The 25,612-nt window shown below is 41.1% G+C and overlaps 1 protein-coding gene across 3 annotated transcripts; it reads left to right on the top strand.

Moving 5' to 3' along the window:
- Window positions 1–3,140: 3,140 nt before the first annotated feature.
- LOC133546468 (zinc finger protein 25-like) lies at window positions 3,141–25,612 on the top strand. Of its 3 annotated transcripts, XM_061892234.1 has the most exons (4): window positions 3,141–3,564; window positions 4,306–4,572; window positions 23,028–23,101; window positions 23,217–25,612. In XM_061892234.1, exons 1-4 carry the CDS (start codon window positions 3,462–3,464, stop codon window positions 23,235–23,237), a joined length of 465 nt encoding a protein of 154 aa, XP_061748218.1. In that variant the 5' UTR covers window positions 3,141–3,461; the 3' UTR covers window positions 23,238–25,612. The 3 variants fall into 3 exon arrangements, 2 of the variants coding, with proteins under 2 accessions (XP_061748218.1, XP_061748217.1); XM_061892233.1 differs by having other exon boundaries at window positions 23,028–25,612; XR_009805217.1 differs by lacking the exon at window positions 3,141–3,564 and adding an exon at window positions 3,749–3,872 and having other exon boundaries at window positions 23,028–25,612.

Raw genomic sequence — 25,612 nt, forward strand, 5'->3', positions numbered from 1 at the left:
GAGTGAAGGTGATGAGGTGAAAGGTGAAAGTGAGGAGAGGGGAGGGGGGGAGCCTCCAAGCAGCAGCTCAACACAACACATGACAACAGAAGCTGATGGAGACCACTGTGGAGGATCACAAGCAGACAAGCTCTTAGCTCCACTATCAGATAGTGAGGACACAACGTCACACTCTCCTGACACTGATGATGAAGACTCTAAAGATGATAAGACATGTCACACTGACAACACTCACTTCACATCTTCTCACTCTCACAAAACTTTTAAATATCCTCGTAAATTGAAAAGACACATGAGAACACACACTGGAGAAAAACCTTTCTCTTGTTCACTCTGTAGTAAAGATTTTACTAAAAGACAAAATTTGAAAAGACACATGAGAACACACACTGGAGAAAAACCTTTTTCATGTTCAATCTGCAGTAAAGATTTTACGCATTGGCACAATTTGAAAACACACATGAGAATACATACTGGTGAAAAACCTTTTTCCTGCTCAGAATGTGGCAAAAGTTTTGTAATAAATCAAAGGTTAAAAGTACACATGAGAATACACACTAGAGAAAAAACTTTTTCCTGCTCAGAATGTGGTAAAAGTTTTGTAACAAATCAAACCTTAAAAGCACACATGAGAACACACACTGGTGAAAAACCTTTTCCGGGTTCAATCTGCGGTAAAGATTTTACTCTAAAGACCCTTTTAAAAACACACATGAGAACACACTCTGGTGAAAAACCCTACTCCTGTTCAAGATGCAACAAAAGCTTTCGTCACTGACAATCTTTCACAGTACACATGAGAAGACACCCAGGAGAGAAAGTGTTGAGTTGCAGTGTGTGTGGTGAAAGATTGTCTTCTAAGTACCAGTGTAAGAAACACAAGTGTGCTGGTGAGAACAGCAGCAGCAAATGAAACTGCAGGATTTGAAATAAACTGTCAAATCTTTCATTTTGACTTTCTAACAACATCAGCACATATAACATGTGTGACATCATTGTTGTGTGTGTACAATAATGTTATTATGAATCTAACATTTATAGATTAGACATTTCAGATTAGTGCTTTTATTTCAGTCAAGTACATGAGTTAATATACACATTTGTGTACTTTAAAATGAAAAGATTTTTGACTGAAAAGGTGAGAATAAACAGTATATAAAATATGTTAGTTACAGTAAACATTTTAAGTGTAGATATCCATAATTTACTTTTATACTTATTCATAATATTGTTTCATATGTTTTATGTAATAATGAAGAGTTGCATTTTTTTTTTCAAATTGTAGATGATTGCATAGATGAACTCCTTTATATGATGTACATATTTGTTTTAAATGTGTTCATACCTTTGCTTTTGAGTACTCATAAATCCCTCTTAGTTCATATTTACTGGTTTACAAAAACATCTTCTGGACCACTTCTGGAAGCATATTATTATTTACTTTATACATCATTTGAACAATTGTTTTTATACAAGATCATTTACTTTTAAAATGTGTGACTTTATGAATTATTTGTTGGGTCTCTATAATCCATTCTATTAATTATCTTTTTTACTCTCTTGCGTAATATGATGATTGTTTTGTGATTGTTTTATATGTATGTCCCCAGACTTTTATGCAATGAACAATGTATGCTTCAACTAAAGTTGGGTACAATAATTATAGTTAATATTCATAAGTATTTATTTTATTCTATTTTGTATTGCACTCCATTTTTTTATGTTTTCTTTATATGACTTACATGTAGTGTCCAGCTTACTTCATCATCTATATTAACTCATAAAAATGTGATGACCTTTATTCCTTTAATTTCAATATTATCCATCATTGTTTGTGTTTTACATTTTTACAATCTCCAAATATGATATATTTAGTTTTATTGAAGTTTAGTGACAGTTTATTGACGTGCAGCCATCTATTTTATGGTCAAGTTCTCTCTGGATAAAATAAGATGAGAGTTAAATCAAGCGGTAATGAAGGTGAAGAATGGAAGATTATTATATACATAATTATATATAGTTACACTCAGTAGTGACAATTAAAGACACTTTCATCCTGTTCATTTGAGCAAAAAAAGAGAGTTAAGTGTAATATTGTAAACAGTAGAAGAATATTAATATCAGCAGTCAATATTCCAGCATTGTGAAGCTGAGCTATGGTAAAAAATATATTCAGCTTTAAATGCTTTTTGAGAGTGATTTAATTATCAGAATCAGAAATACTTTAATAATCCCTGAGTGGAAATACACATTTTCATTAACATGTGAATATTAAATGTAATAATGTATGATATTAATAAAATAGTAAAATGTTACTTTTGGGGATGTGTAACATCCTGAATGTTTTCATGCTGGAATAGTTTTAATTAGTAGAGAGTGAAACAAATGAGGAAGTAATGATAATGATGGTTTGTTTTTAGTCTGTTTATGAATAATTAAAGATAATTAAAATAGCAAAATGGAGCTTACATCCTCAGTGAGCTGATCTCCAGCAGTAAAGATGAGAGAAATAATGTGGAAAGGTCAGAAGTCAAAATGTTTCTTCAGGTAATACATGGAGCCTCTGCTGCCAACTATTTAGTAAAAAAAAACTATATATATATATATATATATATATATATATGTATGTGTATATATATATATATATATATATAGAGAGAGAGAGAGAGAGAGAGAGAGAGAGCGAGAGAGAGAGAGAGAGAGAGAGAGAGAGAGAGAGGTAGATATATAGATATATAGATTGATGGATATAATATAAATAACGACAAAGGAAATTTTAAAAGAACATGAAAACCTCCCACATTCTAAAATACATTATAAAAACGATTACCATCAAAAACAAAAATAATATCATGAGTGTAATATTAATTTTGTTTCTTGTTTTTCTTTCCTTATGCTACTTTTGTTTCAAAACATTTTTAAATATTTGAATATTTTCACGTAAATAAGTATTATGTGTTCTGTTTTTTGGGGGGAAAATTTGAAATGGACGAGTTTACTTTTATTTTCACAAGAAGTAAATAGTATATAATAAAATAGTTTTACCGGGGGTGGAAAGCTGGTTGTACTTATTCCTCTCGCGAGATTTGGAAAAGAGCTGGTTACTTGTTTCTCTCGCGAGATCTGACAACACCGAGCGCGAACCAAACACGGCGAGGATAAAGCAAGATGGCGTCTGACGGTGAAGACGTTATTGCAGTCGTCACAGTTCAGTGTTCTTAATCTGTGCCTCCATGTACACATATATGTCCTTTATTACACTCTAGTAAATAGAGTAAACATCGTTAATAACTGTTTGCATCCGGTTATATTAGTCTGAGCGCACTTTGATGCGTCTCGAGCTAGCTTAGCCTGCTAGTTAGCTTAGCTTGTTAGCTGCTAACAAAGAGAGGCGGAAGTGATCAAAACACATCGCTTAGTTAAGATCAAGTGTGAGTGTAAAGTGTTGTGATTGTGTGAAAATGTGTGAAGGAACCATAGCAAAGTACGAGGAGGAACTTTGTCCAACAAAAGAGGAGAAGGAGCGACAACATGAAAAACATCAAGTTGTGTTACACAGAACAGGTTTGTTTACTTCTTACTCTCACATCTTTACTAACTTTATATTTATTAATAACACTGTTCTTCAATAAGTTGTCTGTAGGAAGATGAATTGTCATGTGAGGATGATGCACTGATTGTTTTACATTGTTGATAAGAAGGAGACAGTGTCAGACACACAATATTTATGAGAGGTTGATGTTTGTAACAATGTGTATCAACATGTTTACACAAAACTCACACAGTCACCGGGGGAATATTCCAGAGAGCGGGTTAAGTGCAAAGTCCTGAGTATGGAAAGCTCGAGAGTTTTACCTCCAAAAATAAGAGAGGTAAGACAAATTCAGAGTCAGTTACCATGGTTACTGATGCTGTAAACCTAGCCTGATAGCTGGCAGGTTTGACAAGTTATATATGTGTGTCAAAGCTATACTGACCTGCTATTTCCTTCATGTCGGTGTTCGTTGATGCAGCCATTAATGTTGCATTGATTATTGAAAAAACAGCCTGCTCTAAAGATGACATCTTGATCTCATACCATCTCAAACCAATTGACTGTTCATTATTAAGTGAAGTGTCTTATAGTCGCTTAAGTTCGTCTTTTACCAAGCAACACTATGTTTTATCCAGTTACTCAATTAATCGGAAACATTTCCCGTAGAACACTTGATTAATAACATTTTCAATAGCTAGAGCCCATTATTTCATGTACGATTTAATACTTAGCATGTAGGAGCTAAAATGTGTTTTGTTTGTGTCCTGTAGACATCCATCAGCCGATTGAACACCAAGAAGAATGTCTCCCTCATCTGCAGGGGGACAGTTTCACTTTAGAATATCCACAGCCCTCACATTTTAAAGGGGACAAGGGGGATTCACAGCCCTTTTATTTTAAAGAGGAAGAGGAGGGAGAGTGTCCTGTAGGGCAGGAGGAGGCTGATGTCAGCAAGTTTCCACTGACTGTTGTCTCTGTGAAGACTGAAGAGCATGAAGACAAACCACCTGAGTCCTCACAGCTTCATCACAGTCCAAGTAAGCACAACATCCACATATCATCTAATAAAATGTTTGTGACACATGTTCATCCGGGGGCCACATTTAGGACTAAAGATGAAAATAAACTTGCTTTTCAACACCAACATTTAAAAATGAATGCCCATCAATCATCAACAATGTAATTGCTGGGGTGTAACCATGTGACCTAGAGGCCGTCCTCCTTACCTCACGTGGTCAAATGAAGGCAAACATTCAATATGGCTACTGTTTATTTACCTTTAACAGCACATATGTCAGCATATTTCAAAGGTTTAGTGGTGAAGATTAGGGATGTATTTGTGTATACGTGTATTTGTATTTAACCGTTTCGGTACGGGGGTTTCGGTTTGGTTCGGAGGTGTACCGAATGAGTTTCCACACGAACATATTAACCTAAAGCCTTAACAAGCTGCTCCGCTTCGTTATGCCTGTCCCTGTCAGTACTCTACACAGCACCCAGCATTGTCCCACCCACAAAACCATCTGATTGGTTACAGAAAGAGCGGTAACAGCCAATCAGCAGTTCATATTCAGAGCAGTAACAGCCAATCAGCAGTGTGTATTCAGAGCGCAAGGAGTCAGTGCTCCACCGTCGTCATGAGCAGGTAGGTGTTTAGCTGGTAAGCATCAGGCAGCGGACTCTCCCCAAATTATAATAAACACCTCCCAGTCAACTACAAACCATGTTTCCATATGATTTGGGAAATCTTGTTAGATGTAAATATAAACAGAATACAATGATTTACAAATCATTTTCAACCCATATTCAGTTGAATATGCTACAAAGACAACATATTTGATGTTCAAACTGATAAACTTTTTTTTCCCGCAAATAATCATTAACTTTAGAATTTAATGCCAGCAACACGTGACAAAGAAGTTGGGAAAGGTGGCAATACCTACTGATAAAGTTGAGGAATGCTCATCAAACACTTATATGGAACATCCCACAGGTGTGCAGGCTAATTGGGAACAGGTGGGTGCCATGATTGGGTATAAAAGCAGATTCCATGAAATGCTAAGTAATTCACAAACAAGGATGAGGGTCACCACTTTGTAAGCAAATTGTCGAACAGTTTTAGAACAACATTTCTCAACAAAGCTATTGAAAGTAATTTAGGGATTTTACCATCTACGGTCCGTAAAATCATCAAAAGTTCAGAGAATCTGGAGAAATCACTGCACGTAAGCAATGATATTACGGACCTTTGAGCCCTCAGGCAGTACCGCATCAAAAACCGACATCAGTGTGTAAATGATATCACCACATGGGCTCAGGAACACTTCATAAAACCACTGTCAGTAACTATAGTTGGGTGCTACATGTGTAAGTGCAAGTTAAAACTCTACTATGCAAAGCCAAACCCATTTATCAACAATATCCTGAAACGCCGCCGGCTTGGCTGGGCCCGAGCTCACCTAAGATGGACTGATGCAAAGTGGAAAGGTGTTCTGTGGTCTGGAAACAGACGACGTGGTGTCCTCCAGAACAAAGAGGAAAATAACCATCCGGATTGTTGTAGGCGCAAAGTTCAAAAGGCAGCATCTGTGATGGTATGGGGGTGTATTAGTGCCCAAGGCATGGGTAACTTACACATCTGTGAAGGCACCATTAATGCTGAATGGTCCATACAGGTTTTGGAGCACCATATGTTGCCATCCAAGCAACGTTATCAGGGACGCCCCCTGCTTATTTCAGCAAGACAAGTGTTACAACAGCGTGGCTTCGTTGTAAAAGAGTGCGGGTACTTTCCTGGCCCGCCTGCAGTCCATACCTGTCTCCCATTGAAAATGTGTGACACATTATGAAGCATAAAATACAACAGCGGAGACCCCGGACTGTTGAAGGACTGAAGCTCTACATAAAACAAGAATGGGAAAGAATTCCACTTTCAAAGCTTCAACAATTAGTTTCCTCAGTTCCCAAACGTTTATTGAGTGTTGTTAAAAGAAAAGGTGATGTAACACAGTGGTGAACATGCCCTTTCCCAACTACTTTGGCATGTGTTGCAGCCACGAAATTTTAAGTTAATTATTATTTGCAAAAAAAATAAAGTTTATGAGTTTGAACATCAAATATGTTGTCTTTGTAGTGCATTCAATTGAATATGGGTTGAAAAGGATTTGCAAATCATTTTATTCCGTTTATATTTACATCCAACACAATTTCCCAACTCATATGGAAACGGGGTTTGTACTGTTTTGAAGCAGGAAAAAAGGACATTATGTTAAATGAAGAGTTTCTCTCTTTGATAGTTGATATAATAATGAGTTTTTTAGGTATTTCCAAGATGGCGCCAGTATGTGCTTCGGCCTGCCCTCTCTCGCTGTCAGCTCTGTTTGTTTTTGTGTTGTTTGCGTCTATTTTCGTCTCTGTCAGCTCACGGCTTGTGTATGACCGCCAAACACTGTTGGATCTTTGCCCGTGTCCCACTGATATTATCAACTTCGACGTTGTTTTTCCGACGTCCCAGTCAGCTTTTTCACTTAGCCGGATTCCTGCGTTCTTTTCACGTCTGCTGGCTCCTCTCACCCAGCGGAAGAGTCTCCGGCGCCGTGGTAAACGTGGCTTCCCGAAGGAGGATTGGTTTGGTATCCGGTCTCCTCCTGCGCCCACGCTCACTGGATCCCATCGGTTCCTGGCTTGTTCCTATTGTTGGTTTGGAGGATGAGGCTTGCCGCCGTTGCTCCTGCTGTCCCCGCCCTGTGTGTCGGGCCCCACCTGGATTAGTTGCGGCCTTGGACGTGCCGGCCCCCGCCAGGTTCAGTCTTGTGAACGCAAGATCTTTCACAAACAAAACGTTTATCCTGAAGGATTTCTTCACTTCCCGCGGACTTGACTTCCTCTGTGTGACGAAAACATGGCTGAGAGCCGGTGAGTCCGCCCCTCTTAATGAACTTCTGTCTCCGGAGTGTTCCTACTTCTATTCTCCGCGGTCGTCCGGTCAAAAAGGAGGAGGATTAGCAGTGGTTTTTAAAAATGAATTTAAATGCCGTCTGATACGCCTGCAATCCTCCTTTTCAAACTTGGAACTATGCATGTTTGAACTGGGTCTTTCTGATGTCGTCCTGTGTGCCGTCGTCTATCGACCACCCAAGTACCCCAAAGACTTTATAACTGACTTTTCTGAATTTCTGTCTGAAATCCTGCCTAAATATAATCTTGTCCTTATTGCTGGTGATTTTAATATTCACACCTGAGCCCAGACGAGCCGCTTTCCAGGAGCTTCCTGAATGTAATTGACTCATTTAACTTTGTACAGTCTGTGTGTGGTTCCACACATGAACGCAGGCATAAACTCCATTTAGTGCTCTCGTATGGTTTGCGACGCTGTGTTCTCTGATCATATGCCGATCCTGTTTGATATTCCCACTCAGTGTCCGGTTAAATTATGCGCTCCACCTCAACGCCCTCGCATGTTTAAATCTTCGTCTCCTGCTCTGTTCTCCTCCATTTTTTCGACTCTTTGTGATGATAATTCTGCAGCCTCTGTACGTCTGAATACTGTAGAGTTGGTTTCTGGGTTCAACTCTATTTGTTTACAAACACTGGACACGATCGGTCCTTTTAAGTACTGCCGCTCTAAAGCCACGCCTCAGCCCTGGTTGAATGACGTCACTCGTGCTGCCAGGCGAAGGTGTAGGATAGCAGAGAGAAAATGGAAAAAAGAAAGCCTGCTTTCCTTTCAGATGACTGTAAAAGCAGAGGTGAATATATATCTATCTCAGATTATATATTCTAACTGTAATAACCCCAGAGGCCTGTTTAATACCATTAACATTGCCATTGATGCTCTCAAATCTGTTGGTTTTAATGTTTCTTCTGAATTCTGTGAAAGTTGTCTCCACTTTTTCACTGACAAAATTGTGTCAACTAGAGCCAGTTTATCTCAGCCTTCCTATGACCTTTCTATTCTTCTGCACTTCTCTTCTATTTTCCATCAGTTTGAGCCAGTGTCCTTTTCCTTTCTAAAAGACACGGTTAGTCATATGAAGCCCTCTGGTTTTCCTACGGATGCCCTCCCACCTTACCTGTTTAAGGAGGTACTTGCTACTATTGGATCAAGTGTCCTTAACATTATCAATAGTAGCCTCTTTTCTGGAATAGTACCAGCAGAGTTTAAACATGCACACCTTTCTCCTCTCCAATCACAGACCTATCTCTAATCTTCCATACATTTCCAAAATATTAGAGAAGGTTGTCTACAGTCAGTTGTTTTCCTTCTTAGAAGATAATGGTATCACTGAGCTGTTCCAGTCCGGTTTCAAAGCCCTCCACAGCACAGAGTCAGCGCTTCGTAAAGTGTCTAACGATATCCTCCTGTCAACTGATTCTGGTAAATATGTTGTCCTGGTGCTTTTAGATCTGTCTGTTGCGTTCGACACCGTCGACCACGCCACCTTAATCACTCGTCTTGAGAACTGCGTGGGCATTAAGGACGCCACCCTCAACTGGTTCCGGTCGTACCTGACTGACAGGAGTTTTTGTGTAAAAATAGACAACTTTTTGTCTTTCACAGCTCCTCTACCACATGGGGTCCTCCAGGGCTCAATCCTCGGCCCTCTTTCATTTGCGCTTTACCTTCGCCCCCTCGGTTCTGTTTTCAGGAAGGTGTGAGGATTTTATTATTATTATTATTTTTTTTAAATTATTTTTTATTTTATTTTATTTGAAAGAAAAAACAATAGTACAATATATTATTTATTTGTGTGAGGCGTCGCACGGGTCTCGCTTCCTGTTCAGTGGGGTCCGTGCCCGTGTGGCCCGTCCTTGCTCTATGGAGTCTGTGCAGGTGACTTGATGCGGTGGCAGTGCGGCCCCTTTGTCTGGCCTGGATAATGTGTCTTGGTTGTTTGGGCGGTGGTGTGTTTGTGCGGGTTTGGGTTGGGGTGGTGTGGTCTATTGGTGGGGGAGTTGTTGATGTCTCTTGTTTGCATGTTGGCGTTTGGGCTGACTGGCGGGCTGGCGTGGGCTAGTCTCCCTGATCCTGTTGGCGTGTGGTTGCCGGTCACAGTTGTTTTTTCTCGATCACTTTGATTTGATGGGGTGGTGCTGGCTGTCTGGGGCTATTGCAGCTGCTGTTTCTGATGCCGTTTGTTTGTGGTGTGGGCACCTGTGGCTGCTGGGTCCGGTGCAGGGGGGTGGCTTATGTTGTGACTGGTGGTAGCGGGCACTCGTGGTCATTGTCGGACTTGCCGGCTTCATACTTGTTTATTGTCGTGTTGGTTGGCTTGTCGGGTGTGGGCCTGGGGTGCCCTTGCGCCCTGCCATGCCGCCCTTGCGCGCCCGGTTTCGCTTCGTTGTTTTGGGCGGGCTTGTCGGGGGTTGTCCCTGGGTGGCGTGGGTACGCGGCCAGACCTGTGGGGCTTGGGGGTTCGGCTAGTTCTCAGTGGGCTCGGCTAGTTCTCATTGCTGTCCCTCCGGGATTTGTTGTCATATAAATATTTGTGTGCGTGTGTGTGTGTGTGTGTGTGTGTGTGTGTGTGTGTGTGTGTGTGTATGGATGGATGTAAATGTAGTATGTACATATATGGGTGTGCATGTATGGTTACAGGTATGTGTGTGTTCATAAATATGTATGTGTGTATGTGCATGTGTGGATATGTATACATATATATGTATGTGTATGCGTGTATATATATGTATGTATATATTTATGTGTGTATGTATGTATAAATGTGTATGTGTGTGTGTATATATATATATGTATGTATGTATGTATGTATGTATGTATGTATGTATGTATGTGTGTGTATGTATGTATATGGGTATATGCGCGTATGTGTATGTATATATGCAAATGTATATAGATGTATGTATGTATGTGTGTGTATGTATGTATATGGGTATATGCGCGTATGTGTATGTATATATGCAAATGTATATAGATGTATGTGTGTGTATATATATATATATATATATATATATATATGTGTATATATATATATATATATATATATATATATATATATGTGTGTGTATGTATATTTCTAGGGTCACGCTCTGGGCCTGCTGGTCAATCGGGGTTGACGCCTCAGGCTACTGCATCCGGGCTGCATGTCTAGAGCTCCTGGGTCCCTCCGTCCATCCCTTCCGGGTGCGCGTCTTGGTTGGGGCCGGCTGGGTCTAGTCCGCTCATCCATTGTGGTAGTTTGGTGCTGCAGGGTATTCTGAGTTGCTGTGAGTTGGCCAGCTGCTGGGGTAGTGATGTTGTGTGTCAGCATGTCTGTGATCTTATTTAAATGTTTTATTTTATTTTATTATTTTTGTGTATATATGTATGCGGAGGCATGCGGTTATATGTATGTATAAATGTATGTGTATGTATATATGTGTATGTGTGCATGTATGTATATATATGTGTGTATGTATGTATGTATGTATATATATATATATATTTATGTATGTATATGTGTATGTATGTGTATGTATATATTTATGTAACTATATATATATGTATGTATATATGTGTGTATATGTATGTATATATGTATGTGTGTGTGTATGTATGTGTATATGTATATGTGTATGTATCTTTATATACACATATATGTATTGCATTTATGTATATGTATGTGTGTGTGTATGTACATGTGTATACGTATATGTACTAATTTAATTTTTTTAAATTTTAATTTTTTGAAAACATTTTTATTTTATTCTTATTCATTTATTTATTTATTTATTTTTTGATGTATTAATTATGTTTTTTTTGTTGTTTTTTTTTTGTTTGTTTTGTTTTGTTTTTTCCTCCTCCCTCAGGGGGGTAACTTTGACAGGGCGGTTGCTGGTTGTTCCATCTCCCTCGTTTGGGTCCCTGCGGGTGAGGTGGGTGGTTCCCGCGGCCATGCGCTGGGTGGTCCTGTGGCGGCCGGCCGACTTGGGTGGGGTGGCCTGGTGTGGACTGCGCCATGCTCCCCGGGGTTTAGGGTTGGGGCGTGGGGGCCCGGGTGCTGGTAGGGCTGGAGCGGTCTTTCCGTCCGGCTGCGGGGAGTCTCTGGGTTCCCCCGGGCGGGGCGTCCCGTCTTTCTGCCCGTGTGGGTGGTTGTCTCTAGCTGGCTTGGGGTCTGGCCGTCTGCTGCTTCTCTCGTGCCCTGTCCTCTGCTGGGCGCGTCTGTCTGCGGCCTGCTGCTGGCTCTTCCGGGCGGCGCAGTGGGCTGGGCTCTGGGGTTCCCGTCGCTGGCCGGCCTGGCTGCTTTGGGCCGGTGGTCCCTGGTTCTCCGGGCGCCACACCTGCTGTTTGGGTTGGGCTCTCTGGGCGGCTGGGGCCGTACTCTGGCTCACACGCACACTGGGAGTCAAATACATCGTACATACACACACACATATACTCACACACACACACACCGTTATTCATACATACAAACGTACATACTGTACATAGGTACCTACGCTCGCACATACATACACAAATACAGTACATACCTACATATTCCAAGTTCGTCCATCTACACGCACATTCACGGTACAAACATACACATACTGTACACATACATTCACAGTACAAACATTCACATACTGTACACATACATTCACAGTACAAACATACACATATACATTCACTGCACAAACATTCATATACACATTCTGTTCATATACAAGTACATATACATACATACACTCATGCACATAATCACGTTTCATCAAACATATATCAACGTTGTTGCCCTAGGAGAAACTGGGTAACATATGGCATACTGACAAAGCTTAACCTATTGTTATTAGGGTTGGGTATCGTTTGAATTCGAACGATTCCGATTCTTTGTTTCGATTCCGATTCCTGACGATTCTCGATTCCGATTCTTTCTTTAAAGGGGAACATTATCACCAGACCTATGTAAGCGTCAATATATACCTTGATGGTGCAGGAAAAAGACCATATATTTTTTTAACCGATTTCCGAACTCCAAATGGGTGAATTTATGCGAATCAAACGCCTTTCTGTTTATCGCTCTTTTTGCGATGACGTCAGAACGTGAGGTCTCCGTGGTAATACAGCCACCATTTTCATTTTCAACACATTGCAAACACCGGGTCTCAGCTCTGTTATTTTCCGTTTTTTCGACTATTTTTTGGAACTTTGGAGACATCATGCCTCGTCGGTGTGTTGTCGGAGGGTGTAACAACACTAACAGGGAGGGATTCAAGTTGCACCACTGGCCCGAAGATGCAAAAATGTCTGCCGCCAGACCCCCATTGAATGTGCCAGTGTGTCTCCACATTTTACCGGTGATGACAGACATGGCACAGAGATGTATGGATAACCTGCAGATGCATTTGCAACGATAAAGTCAACAAAATCACAAAGGTGGGTTTTGTTGATGTTGACTTATGTGCTAATCAGACATATTTGGTTGCGGCGTGACTGCCAGCTAATCGATGCTAACATGCTATGCTAATCGACGCTAACATGCTATTTACCGGCGGTGCTAAAGCAGACATGGCACAGAGATGTATGGATAACCTGCAGATGCATTTGCAACGATAAAGTCAACGAAATCACAAAGGTGGGTTTTGTTGATGTTGACTTATGTGCTAATCAGACATATTTGGTTGCGGCGTGACTGCCAGCTAATCGATGCTAACATGCTACGCTAATCGACGCTAACATGCTATTTACCGGCGGTGCTAAAGCAGACATGGCACAGAGATGTATGGATAACCTGCAGATGCATTTGCAACGATAAAGTCAACAAATTCACAAAGGTGAGTTTTGTTGATGTTGACTGCCAGCCAATCGATGCTAACATGCTACGCTAATCGATGCTAACATGCTATTTACCGGCGGTGCTGAAGCAGACATGGCACAGAGATGTATGGATAACCTGCAGATGCATTTGCAGCTATATTACGTTTCCTTCCACCCACATTTAATGCGAAAAAAACACATACCAATCGAAGGATTTAAGTTGCTCCATTGTCACGAGATGCAAAAGTCCTGATCGTTTGGTCCGCAGATTTTACCGGCGATGCTAACGCAGCTATTCGGCCATGCTATGGCTATGAATAGTGTCAACAGCTATTCGCTCATAAGTGTCAGTTTCTTCTTCAATACTTTCATACTCCAACCATCCGTTTCAATACATGCGTAATGTGTTGTATCGCTTAAGCCGCTGAAATCCGAGTCTGAATCCGAGCTAATGTCGCTATATCTTGCTGTGCTATTCGCCATTGTTTGTTTACATTGGCAGCACTGTATGACGTTACAGGGAAATGGATAGTCGCATTGCAAACAGCGAAAATCAAGCACTTTAAAGCTTTTTTTAGGGATATTCCGGGACCGGTAAAATTTTGAAAAAAACTTCAAAAAATACAACAAGCCACTGGGAACTGATTTTTATTGTTTTTAACCCTTTCGAAATTGTGATAATGTTCTCCTTTAAAAAAAAAAAAAAAAAAAAAATGCACGGTCAAAACAAAGTTTAGGATATTTTAAATGAGCTAGCTAACCTACAGTCTTTCTGAATGAAATAGTCTGACATTCTCCATCAATTTTAATTCTATTAACTTTTTATGAACTTTACTATAAATTCCTCACAGAGCGGTTTTCAACTAAAATATAAATATCAAATCTATGAACTAGAATATAAATATTATAAATTATGAATACATTTTCACAGGGGTACACTTTCATCAAGAGAGCTTTATTTTTGAAAACCTCATGAAAACACATTTACACAAAAGTGTATGATGCTACAGAAAACCTCATGAAAACACATTTACACACACAAGTGTATGATCCTGCAGGAAACCTCATGAAAACACATTTACACACACAAGTGTATGATCCTGCAGGAAACCTCATGAAAACACATTTACACACACAAGTGTATGATGCTGCAGGAAACCTCATGAAAACACATTTACACACACAAGTGTATGATCCTGCAGGAAACCTCATGAAAACACATTTACACACACAAGTGTATGATCCTGCAGGAAACCTCATGAAAACACATTTACACACACAAGTGTATGATCCTGCAGGAAACCTCATGAAAACACATTTACACACAAGTGTATGATGCTGCAGGAAACCTCATGAAAACACATTTACACATAAGTGTATGATGCTGCAGGAAACCTCATGAAAACACATTTACACACACAAGTGTATGATCCTGCAGGAAACCTCATGAAAACACATTTACACACAAGTGTATGATGCTGCAGGAAACCTCATGAAAACACATTTACACACACAAGTGTATGATCCTGCAGGAAACCTCATGAAAACACATTTACACACACAAGTGTATGATCCTGCAGGAAACCTCATGAAAACACATTTACACACACAAGTGTATGATCCTGCAGGAAACCTCATGAAAACACATTTACACACAAGTGTATGATGCTGCAGGAAACCTCATGAAAACACATTTACACATAAGTGTATGATGCTGCAGGAAACCTCATGAAAACACATTTACACACACAAGTGTATGATCCTGCAGGAAACCTCATGAAAACACATTTACACACAAGTGTATGATGCTGCAGGAAACCTCATGAAAACACATTTACACACACAAGTGTATGATCCTGCAGGAAACCTCATGAAAACACATTTACACACAAGTGTATGATGCTGCAGGAAACCTCATGAAAACACATTTACACACACAAGTGTATGATCCTGCAGGAAACCTCATGAAAACACATTTACACACACAAGTGTATGATCCTGCAGGAAACCTCATGAAAACACATTTACACACACAAGTGTATGATCCTGCAGGAAACCTCATGAAAACACATTTACACACAAGTGTATGATGCTGCAGGAAACCTCATGAAAACACATTTACACATAAGTGTATGATGCTGCAGGAAACCTCATGAAAACACATTTACACACACAAGTGTATGATCCTGCAGGAAACCTCATGAAAACACATTTACACACAAGTGTATGATGCTGCAGGAAACCTCATGAAAACACATTTACACACACAAGTGTATGATCCTGCAGGAAACCTCATGAAAACACATTTACACACACAAGTGTATGATCCTGCAGGAAACCTCATGAAAACACATTTACACACACAAGTGTATGATCCTGCAGGAAACCTCATGAAAACACATTTACACACAAGTGTATGATGCTGCAGGAAACCTCATGAAAACACATTTACACATAAGTGTATGATGCTGCAGGAAACCTCATGAAAACACATTTACACACACAAGTGTATGATCCTGCAGGAAACCTCATGAAAACACATTTACACACAAGTGTATGATGCTGCAGGAAACCTCATGAAAACACATTTACACACACAAGTGTATGATCCTGCAGGAAACCTCATGAAAACACATTTACACACAAGTGTATGATGCTGCAGGAAACCTCATGAAAACACATTTACACACACAAGTGTATGATCCTGCAGGAAACCTCATGAAAACACATTTACACACACAAGTGTATGATCCTGCAGGAAACCTCATGAAAACACATTTACACACACAAGTGTATGATCCTGCAGGAAACCTCATGAAAACACATTTACACACAAGTGTATGATGCTGCAGGAAACCTCATGAAAACACATTTACACATAAGTGTATGATCCTGCAGGAAACCTCATGAAAACACATTTACACACACAAGTGTATGATCCTGCAGGAAACCTCATGAAAACACATTTACACACACAAGTGTATGATCCTGCAGGAAACCTCATGAAAACACATTTACACACAAGTGTATGATCCTGCAGGAAACCTCATGAAAACACATTTACACACAAGTGTATGATGCTGCAGGAAACCTCATGAAAACACATTTACACATAAGTGTATGATGCTGCAGGAAACCTCATGAAAACACATTTACACACACAAGTGTATGATCCTGCAGGAAACCTCATGAAAACACATTTACACACACAAGTGTATGATCCTGCAGGAAACCTCATGAAAACACATTTACACACACAAGTGTATGATCCTGCAGGAAACCTCATGAAAACACATTTACACACAAGTGTATGATGCTGCAGGAAACCTCATGAAAACACATTTACACATAAGTGTATGATCCTGCAGGAAACCTCATGAAAACACATTTACACACACAAGTGTATGATGCTGCAGGAAACCTCATGAAAACACATTTACACACAAGTGTATGATGCTGCAGGAAACCTCATGAAAACACATTTACACACACAAGTGTATGATCCTGCAGGAAACCTCATGAAAACACATTTACACACACAAGTGTATGATCCTGCAGGAAACCTCATGAAAACACATTTACACACACAAGTGTATGATCCTGCAGGAAACCTCATGAAAACACATTTACACACAAGTGTATGATGCTGCAGGAAACCTCATGAAAACACATTTACACATAAGTGTATGATGCTGCAGGAAACCTCATGAAAACACATTTACACACACAAGTGTATGATGCTGCAGGAAACCTCATGAAAACACATTTACACACACAAGTGTATGATCCTGCAGGAAACCTCATGAAAACACATTTACACACACAAGTGTATGATCCTGCAGGAAACCTCATGAAAACACATTTACACACACAAGTGTATGATGCTGCAGGAAACCTCATGAAAACACATTTACACATAAGTGTATGATGCTGCAGGAAACCTCATGAAAACACATTTACACACACAAGTGTATGATGCTGCAGGTATTTAACATGTTACCGTGCTCCCACTGATGGTTTAACCTGGTGCAGAAAAGCAAATAAACAATAAGAATCAACCTGCAAAACCCAGTCCAGATTAGCAGCAGGTACAGTATAAAATCAGAGACAGTTGTTGTTTAGGAAAATGAGCATATCCGCCTTCTCAGGCAGAATGTGTGAGCGTTCTGGACGGATAGTGTCTCCTGTCCAAGACGGGACACGCATTTATTTGTACTCTATGAACTCGGAGGTGCCTCATCATGTTCGACGTGCACCCTCCTAAGCACCAAACAGTCCTGTCGCACGTGTTACATTTCGCTGATATTTAATTTTTTTTTAGTAAAATAAAGCCACACTTTCGACCGTCGACGCCCGCTATCATAGGCTCGGCTATGCTAACACTTCCGGCGGTGGGCTCTTCTTCGTTGGTGTTCAGCGGCCTCTTCTTCCGGGTCGGCGGACTTATTATTTTTTTCCGGTCGGCGGACTGGGTATCGAAACTAGGAATCGAAATTTAAACTTTAGAACGATTCCAGGAGAACCGGAAAGTTGTCCCGGTTCCAATCGATACTCGATACCCAACCCTAATTGTTACTATAACAATCTACAAGATTAATATAGGTTGCCTCTCTCTCTTCCCCTCCATCTTTCGGTATTCCTTTATTTTATTTTTTTTAAATTTTTTATTATTTTGTTAATCTTTTTAGTTATTTTGTATACGTATTGTTGCATTTGAACAACTGTATTGTTGATAATAGAGGTAAACTATTAGTATTGTTCATGATCAATACTGCTTTTTCTATTGGTATTTGTATTGCTCCAGTTTTAGTGTAAAAATGCTCATTGTCCTTTCTATATTATTATTTATTTCACTAACTGTTTTTTTGCTATCACTTTTACGATCATATTTGTACATACCGTATGTGCTGGTGTTGTTTTATTGTTGTTGTTTTTGTTGTTATTGTTGTGTTGCTGCTGTTGTTTTTATCTCTCTTTCTAATCCCCCTCTTATCCCCACAATTTCCCCCTCTGTCTTCCTTTTTTTCTCTTTCTATCCCCTCAAGTCAAGTCAGCTTTATTTGTCAATTTCTTTACATGTAAAGACATACAAAGGAATCAAAATTTAGTTTTGCACTCTCCCATGCGTACATAAAAAAAGAAAATACAACAGTAAAGTGCAACGTAAATATGTCTACCTACTGAAATTACAATATATTTAGTTCCTGTTGTTTTTAAATAGGATATGGCTGTAAACAATGAGTGTTTCATCAGTAATGCAAATACTTATGATATAGCGGCAGATGTGTGCAATTTCGCATAGTCATTTTTTCCGTGGGTCATGGGGTTTAGAGTTCAGGTTGTTCCGGGGAGGGGGATTTCAAAGTCCTGACAGCCTGTTGGATCGGGCTGAGAATTGAAGGGGGGGGGGGTTCAGCAGCCTAACAGCCTGGTGGTGAAAGCTGTTGGTGAGTCTGGTGGTGCGAGAGCGGAGGCTCTTGTAGCTTCGTCCAGAGGGGAGGAGGCTGAACAGGTTGTGTGCAGGGTGGCTTGCGTCACTCACAATTGTGAGTGCTTTGCGGGTGAGGCGGGTGGTGTATAAGTCCTGATGAGATGGGAGTGGTGCATCAATGATTTTCCCAGCTGTTTTCACGATGCGCTGCAGGTCTCTTCTGTTGTGTTGAGTGTAGCTCCCGCCCCACACAGTGATGCAACTAGAAAGGATGCTTTCAATGGTGCCTTTGTAAAAAGTGGTCAGGATGGGTGGTGGAGCACTTGCCCGCTTTAGTTTTCGCAGGAAGTAGAGGCGCTGTTGGGCCTTCTTCACCAGTGATGCGGTGTTGGTAGTCCATGACAGGTCCTCACTGATGTGCACCCCCAGGAATTTGGTGCTCCTTACTCTCTCCACTGCAGCACCACCGATGGTCAGTGGCAGGTGTTGAGTGTGGCCTCTCTGGAAATTGACAACAATCTATTTGTCTTGCTGACATTCAGCAAGAGATTGTTGTCCCTGCACCACGTGGTCAGGAGGTCCACTTCTTCCCTGTAGTGAGTCTCGTCGCCCTTGGTGACGAGACCCACCAGAGTTGTTTCGTCCGCAAACTTAACGAGGTGGTTGGAGCTGTAGGTTGGTGTGCAGTCATGTGTCAGTAGAGTGAAGAGCAGAGGACTGAGCACACAGCCTTGTGGGGCCCCTGTGCTCAGGGTGATGGAGCTTGAGGTGTTGTTACCAACACGTACTGCTTGTGGCCTCTGACTAAGGAAGTCGAGCAGCCAATTGCAGAGTGAGATGCTGAGGCCCAGTTTGCCAAGTTTGTAGGTGAGTTGTTGTGGTATTATGGTGTTGAATGCTAAACTGAAATCTATGAACAGCATTCTCACATGAGTGTTTCTGATCCAGGTGGGTGAGGGCTGGGTGGAGGGCAGACCATATTGCATCCTCTATTGATCGTCTGGCTCGGTATGCAAATTGGAAGGGGTCCAAGGTGGGGGGGAAGATGGATTTGATATGTGACATGACCAACCGTTCGAAGCTTTATATGATGATGGATGTCAGTGCCACAGGACGGTAGTCGTTAAAACTTCACGGGGATGATGTCTTTGGCACAGGTATGATAGTGGCGGATTTGAAGCATGTGGGGACAATGGCTTGCTTCAGAGAGGTGTTAAAGATGTCTGTAAAGACGTCCTTCAGCTCCTCTGCACAATCCTTCAGCACACTACCGGAGATGTTGTCTGGCCCTGCTGCCTTCCGGATCTTGATGGTAGAGAGTGTTCTCTTTACGCTGGCAGCAGACAGGCACAGGGACTGTTCGTGTAGAGGGGGTGTGGTTTTCTGTGAGCGAGTGTTGTTTTGTGCATCGAAACGTGCAAAGAAGCGGTTCAGGTTGTTGAGCAGAGAGGTGTCGCTGTCGCAGCTCTGTGAGAGGGGCTTGTAGTCCGTGATGGCCTGAATGCCCTGCCATAGGCTCTGTGCATCTCTGCTGTCCTTGAAGTGGGAGGTTATCTTCTTTGTGTGGTCCTGTTTTGCTTTTCTGATGCCTCAGGACAGGTTGGCTCGCGCTGTTCTCAAGCCAGATCCATCTCCATCTCTGAAGGCCTTGTCTCTGGCTCTCAGCAGCCTGTGGACCTCCCCTGGCAACCATGGCATCTGGTTGGCCCGAATGATAATGTTTTTTGTGTGGGTCACATCATCCATGCACTTGGTAATGTAGGAGGTCAAAATGTCTGCGTACTCCTCAATGTCTGTGTTGTTATTGTGGGTGGCTGCTTGTTTAATAATTTCCCAGTCTGTTGTGTCGAAGCAATCTTGAAGAGCAGAGGAGGCCCCCTCTGGCCACACTCTTATCTGCTTCGGAACCGGTTTGGTGGCTTTCACTCTTTGTCTGTATGCTAGCGTTAGCGTAATTGATATGTGGTCAGAGAGGCCGATGTGGAGGAGGGGAGTGGCTTTGTAATCTCCTTTGTGTGAAGTGTAAACCATGTCCAAAGTGTTATCCCCCCTGGTTGGGAAGTGAACATGCTGATGACATTTCGGCAAAACAGTCTTGAGATGAGCATGATTAAAATCTCCGGCAAGAATGGTGAAACCATCTGGATGTGCTGTTTGTTGTTCACTGATGGCTTGGTACAGTTCATGAAGTGCAGCGTTTCTATCACTGTTGTTGCTAGTGGGAGGGATGTAAACAGCAACTAGTAGGATTTGCTGTCATCTCCCTGGGCAGATAGAAAGGACGGCACTTCACGATTATAAACTCCGCCAGTGGTGAGCAGTGTTTGTATACCACCGTGGCGTCCCGGCACCACACATCACGGATGTAAACACAGATCCCTCCGTTTACGAGCGCCCTGTCCGCTCGGTAGCATGCTAGCGGCTCCAGTTGTACAGCTGAGTCGGTAATGTTGCCATTAAGCCATGTTTCAGTGAAAACAAACACACATCAGTTACTCACTTTCCGATTTGTTGTCCTCAGCAGTCGTATGTGATCCATTTTATTGTCCAGTGATCGTACGTTTGCCAAAAGGATAGATGGTATAGATGGGCGAGTTGGACTAGCCACTAGCCTCGCTCGGATGCCTCCACGCTTGCCTCTCTTCCTCGTCCTTGCACACCGCTTCCGATGCCTCCTTCTTCGGGGAGGGTTAGCAGGTGGTGTGGTAGCACTCCCGCGGAGTAGTCCAAGCTCTCTTAGCATCTTTGTGTCGCGTTCTAAAACATGGCAGGTCTTGATTTTTCGGATATTTGACAAAGCCTGCGGACTGTACTTGTATTCCAATGTAGGCTGACGGGAAAATCATTTTGACAAAAACTCTAACGAACAAAATACCGCACGGTCGGGAGAGCGAGAGGTCGCTGCGTCTACACGCGCCGCCATCTTAGATAATTTGGCTGCACCAAATGATAATATAAATACATTTATTGAAGTCAAATTCAAATAAGGCAACAAGAGAAATATGCTACACTTCTCTTTTGTAAAGTAAATCTGAACAGCCGATATGGACACCTACATCAACTATATGATTTGCCTGAGAAGCTGGACAGGACAAAAAAAAAAAAAGGAAGGAAGCACAGTATTGCATTTAATTTTTATACAGATGACTGCCAGATCTACTTTCCCATGGCACAAAATAACACGGTCCAACGTCTCATTGACTGCCTGCACGGCATTAAAGTCTGGCTTTCAGTTAACTTCCTGAACCTAAATGAAAACAAAACAGAACTTTTGTTGTTTAGTCCAAGTCGCTCTCCTTCCCCTCGGCACTTAGGACTACTTTATGTAGGCATTTATCTCGACTCGTCTTGACTACTGCAACGCCCTGAACGTAGGCATTAGCCAGGCCTCCCTCGCCTGCCTGCAGCTCGTGCAGAACTCTGCTGCTCGCCTGCTAACACAGACCCACAGTCGTGAGCACATCACCCCCATACTAGCGTCCCTTCACTGGCTCCCTGGGCTCTACCGAATCAACTATACTACTATATCTACTATTTGTTTTCAAATGTCTAGGGGCGGTTTAGCTCGGTTGGTAGAGTGGCCGTGCCAGCAACTTGAGAGTTGCAGGTTCGATTCCCGCTTGTGCCATCCTAGTCACTGCCGTTGTGTCCTTGGGCAAGACACTTTACCCACCTGCTTCCAGTGCCACCCACACTGGTTTGAATGTAACTTAGATATTGGGTTTCACTATGTAAAGCGCTTTGAGTCACTAGAGAAAAAGCGCTATATAAATATAATTCACTTCACTAAACAACTTCGCTCCAACATATATCTCCGACCTCCTTCAGCCTTGCTGCCACTCCCCCCCCCCCCCGCCCCCAATCCCTAAGATCGGGGGGGCAGTAACGTCAGCTGCTGTTGACGGTCCCTGACACAAGGCTGAAGCTTAGAGGTGACAGAGCTTTCGCCGCTGCTACTCGCAAGCTCTGGAACAACTTACCTTTGAGTGTTAGACAAGCCTCCTTTCTTCCTGTATTTAAATCACTCTTAAAAACACACTTTTATTCCATGGCCTTTAACATTCTGTGATCTCCATCCTGCTATGGCATCCCATTATGCACCTGCTGTGAACCTGTTTCTATGTTTTATTTATGTATTTATTTGTTATTGTGCTTTGTTTGTGTTGTGTTGTGTTGTGTTTGCTAGTTTCCCTTGTGTTATCTTTTAACCTGCCTATTGTACAGCACTTTGTGGTAAATATTAAATATGCTTTATAAGTAAAGTCGATTTGATTTGATTTGAGCAAAGCTGGAATTTTCTAAAGAATGTTTGTTTTTCTCCTGTCCCACAGACGTTGAAGAAGAACCTCTACCCCATGAGCAGGAGGAGGAACCACAGTCACCCCACATACACGAGGAAGAAGAGGTACCACATTACCAACACATTAAAGAGGGAAGAGAGGAGGCACATCCCCCCCACATTAAAGAGGAAGACGAGACGCCACAGACCCATAATGTTAAACTGACCCTTCACATTAAAGGGCAAGCGGAGGACCCACTGATCTTACACATCAAAAATGCAGAAGAGGGCCCACTGACCTCTCACATTAAAAAGGAAGAGGAGGACCTATTGACCCCCTGCTTTAAAGAGGAAGAGGATGTCCAAGAGCCGCCGCACATTAGAGAGGAAGAGGAGGAAGAGGGCATCAGTCAGCCTAAATGGTTGGAGGAGTTCCCAGTGACTGGTGTCCCTGTGAAGAGTGAAGATGATGAGGTGAAAGGTGAAAGTGAGGAGAGGGGAGGGGGGGAGCCTCCAAGCAGCAGCTCAACACAACACATGACAACAGAAGCTGATGGAGACCACTGTGGAGGATCACAAGCAGACAAGCTCTTAGCTCCACTATCAGATAGTGAGGACACAACGTCACACTCTCCTGACACTGATGATGAAGACTCTAAAGATGATAAGACATGTCACACTGACAACACTCACTTCACATCTTCTCACTGTCACAAAACCTTTAAATACCATAGTTCTCTGAAATTACACATAAGATCACACACTGGAGAAAAACCTTTTTCTTGTTCACTCTGTAGTAAAGGTTTTACACAACGTCAAAATGTGAAAGAACACATGAGAACACACACTGGAGAAAAACCTTTTTCTTGCTCAGAATGTGGTAAAGGTTTTGTTCTCAGTAAACATTTGAAAGTACACATGAGAACACACACTGGAGAAAAACCTTATGTCTGTTCAATCTGTGGTAAAGGTTTTGTAGAAAGTCGCAATTTGAAAGTACACATGAGAACACACACTGGTGAAAAACATTTTATCTGTTCAATCTGTGGTAAAGGTTTTGCACAAAATCAACATATGAAAAGACATATGAGAACACACACTGGTGAAAAACCTTTTTCCTGTTCAACCTGTGGTAAAAGTTTTACAAGAAGTGCAGATGTGAAAGGACACACTAGAACACACACTGTTGAAAAATCACATTCCTGTTCAATCTGCGACAGAAGTTTTGGTCAACGGTCAGCACTTGTAGCACACATGAGAAGACACCCATGAGAGAAAGTGTTGAGTTGCAGTGTGTGTGGTGAAAGATTGTCTTCTAAGTACCAGTGTAAGAAACACAAGTGTGCTGGTGAGAACAGCAGCAGCAAATGAAACTGCAGGATTTGAAATAAACTGTCCAGACTTTCATTTTGACTTTCTAACAACATCAGCACATATAACATGTGTGACATTGTTGTTTGTCTAACAATCTGTTTAATATGCTTCTACATGTACAGATTAGATATATTTGTATTAATGCTTTTTTCAGTCAAGTACATGCATTAATCTGCAACTTTGTGTTCTTTTTTTAAACATTGGACAGAACAATTTGACTGAAAAGTTGAAAGTAAACAGTACAGGGCATATTTGACATACATTAAAAAATGTAAGTGTATATATATATATATATATATATATATATATATATATATATATATTCATCATACAGTATTAGACTTATGCATAATAGTGTTTTTAAAGGTGTTTGAATTATTGAAGTGTGACATATTTTTTATTTGTAATTGTTAATAATCCCATAGATTATCACCTTTATATGATATACATATGTACTGGTTCACATCTGAAACATCTTCTGGACCACTTCAGGAAGCATATTATTATTTACTTTATACATCATTTGAACAGTTGTTTTTTTAATACAATTTTAAAATGTGTAACTTTATGAATTATTTGTTGGGTCTCTATAGTCAATTTTATTAATTGTCTTTCTTACACTCTGTAACTGTTGCTACTAGTAATTATTGTAATTTGTTTTATTTCTCTAAAAACAGAATAAGTTAAGTTCATAAAAGGGGATTTAAATAAAAATGTATAAAAGTTCATAAGAAGGCTTTATTTAAGTTACTATGGTTAAAAATGTCATTGCATGCCTTTTTGTTGGGTTTGTGGGCATGTGTTTGTTTTGAAGTGTCTCGATTGGTCTGTGAAGGGATATAAGGAAGCTACTTCCGGGTATGAGGAACATCTGTTTGATGCAATGAGAAGGAAGAAAGAGAGCGACTGATGGTAACAAGGACTAAAAAGTGTCACAAGGACTTTCAGCGTTTGGGCCACAAGAGCCAGAAGATCACCATTTCCTCCTAAAAGAATCATGCAGGCCAACGAGGTATTTGTCATTTGTGTTTGTGTTTTACTTCGGTAAAATGTTTGAGCCACATGCTGTGCATGTTATTTTTACATTTGTAACGTGCTTTATTTTATTAACAGTTTTCACGGTGAATTGAAGGGAAAGGAAGCCTTCAATAAATCAGTCAAAGAAAGCCATTGTGTCAGTGCTATGTGGAGGGAGTTACAGTGAAAACTCGCACTGTTCAAGACGCAGTGGACAACGCTGAGACTGTCGGCAACATTAAAGAA

Source organism: Nerophis ophidion, unplaced genomic scaffold, assembly GCF_033978795.1.
Source record: "Nerophis ophidion isolate RoL-2023_Sa unplaced genomic scaffold, RoL_Noph_v1.0 HiC_scaffold_30, whole genome shotgun sequence".
NCBI classification, from domain to species: domain Eukaryota; kingdom Metazoa; phylum Chordata; class Actinopteri; order Syngnathiformes; family Syngnathidae; genus Nerophis; species Nerophis ophidion.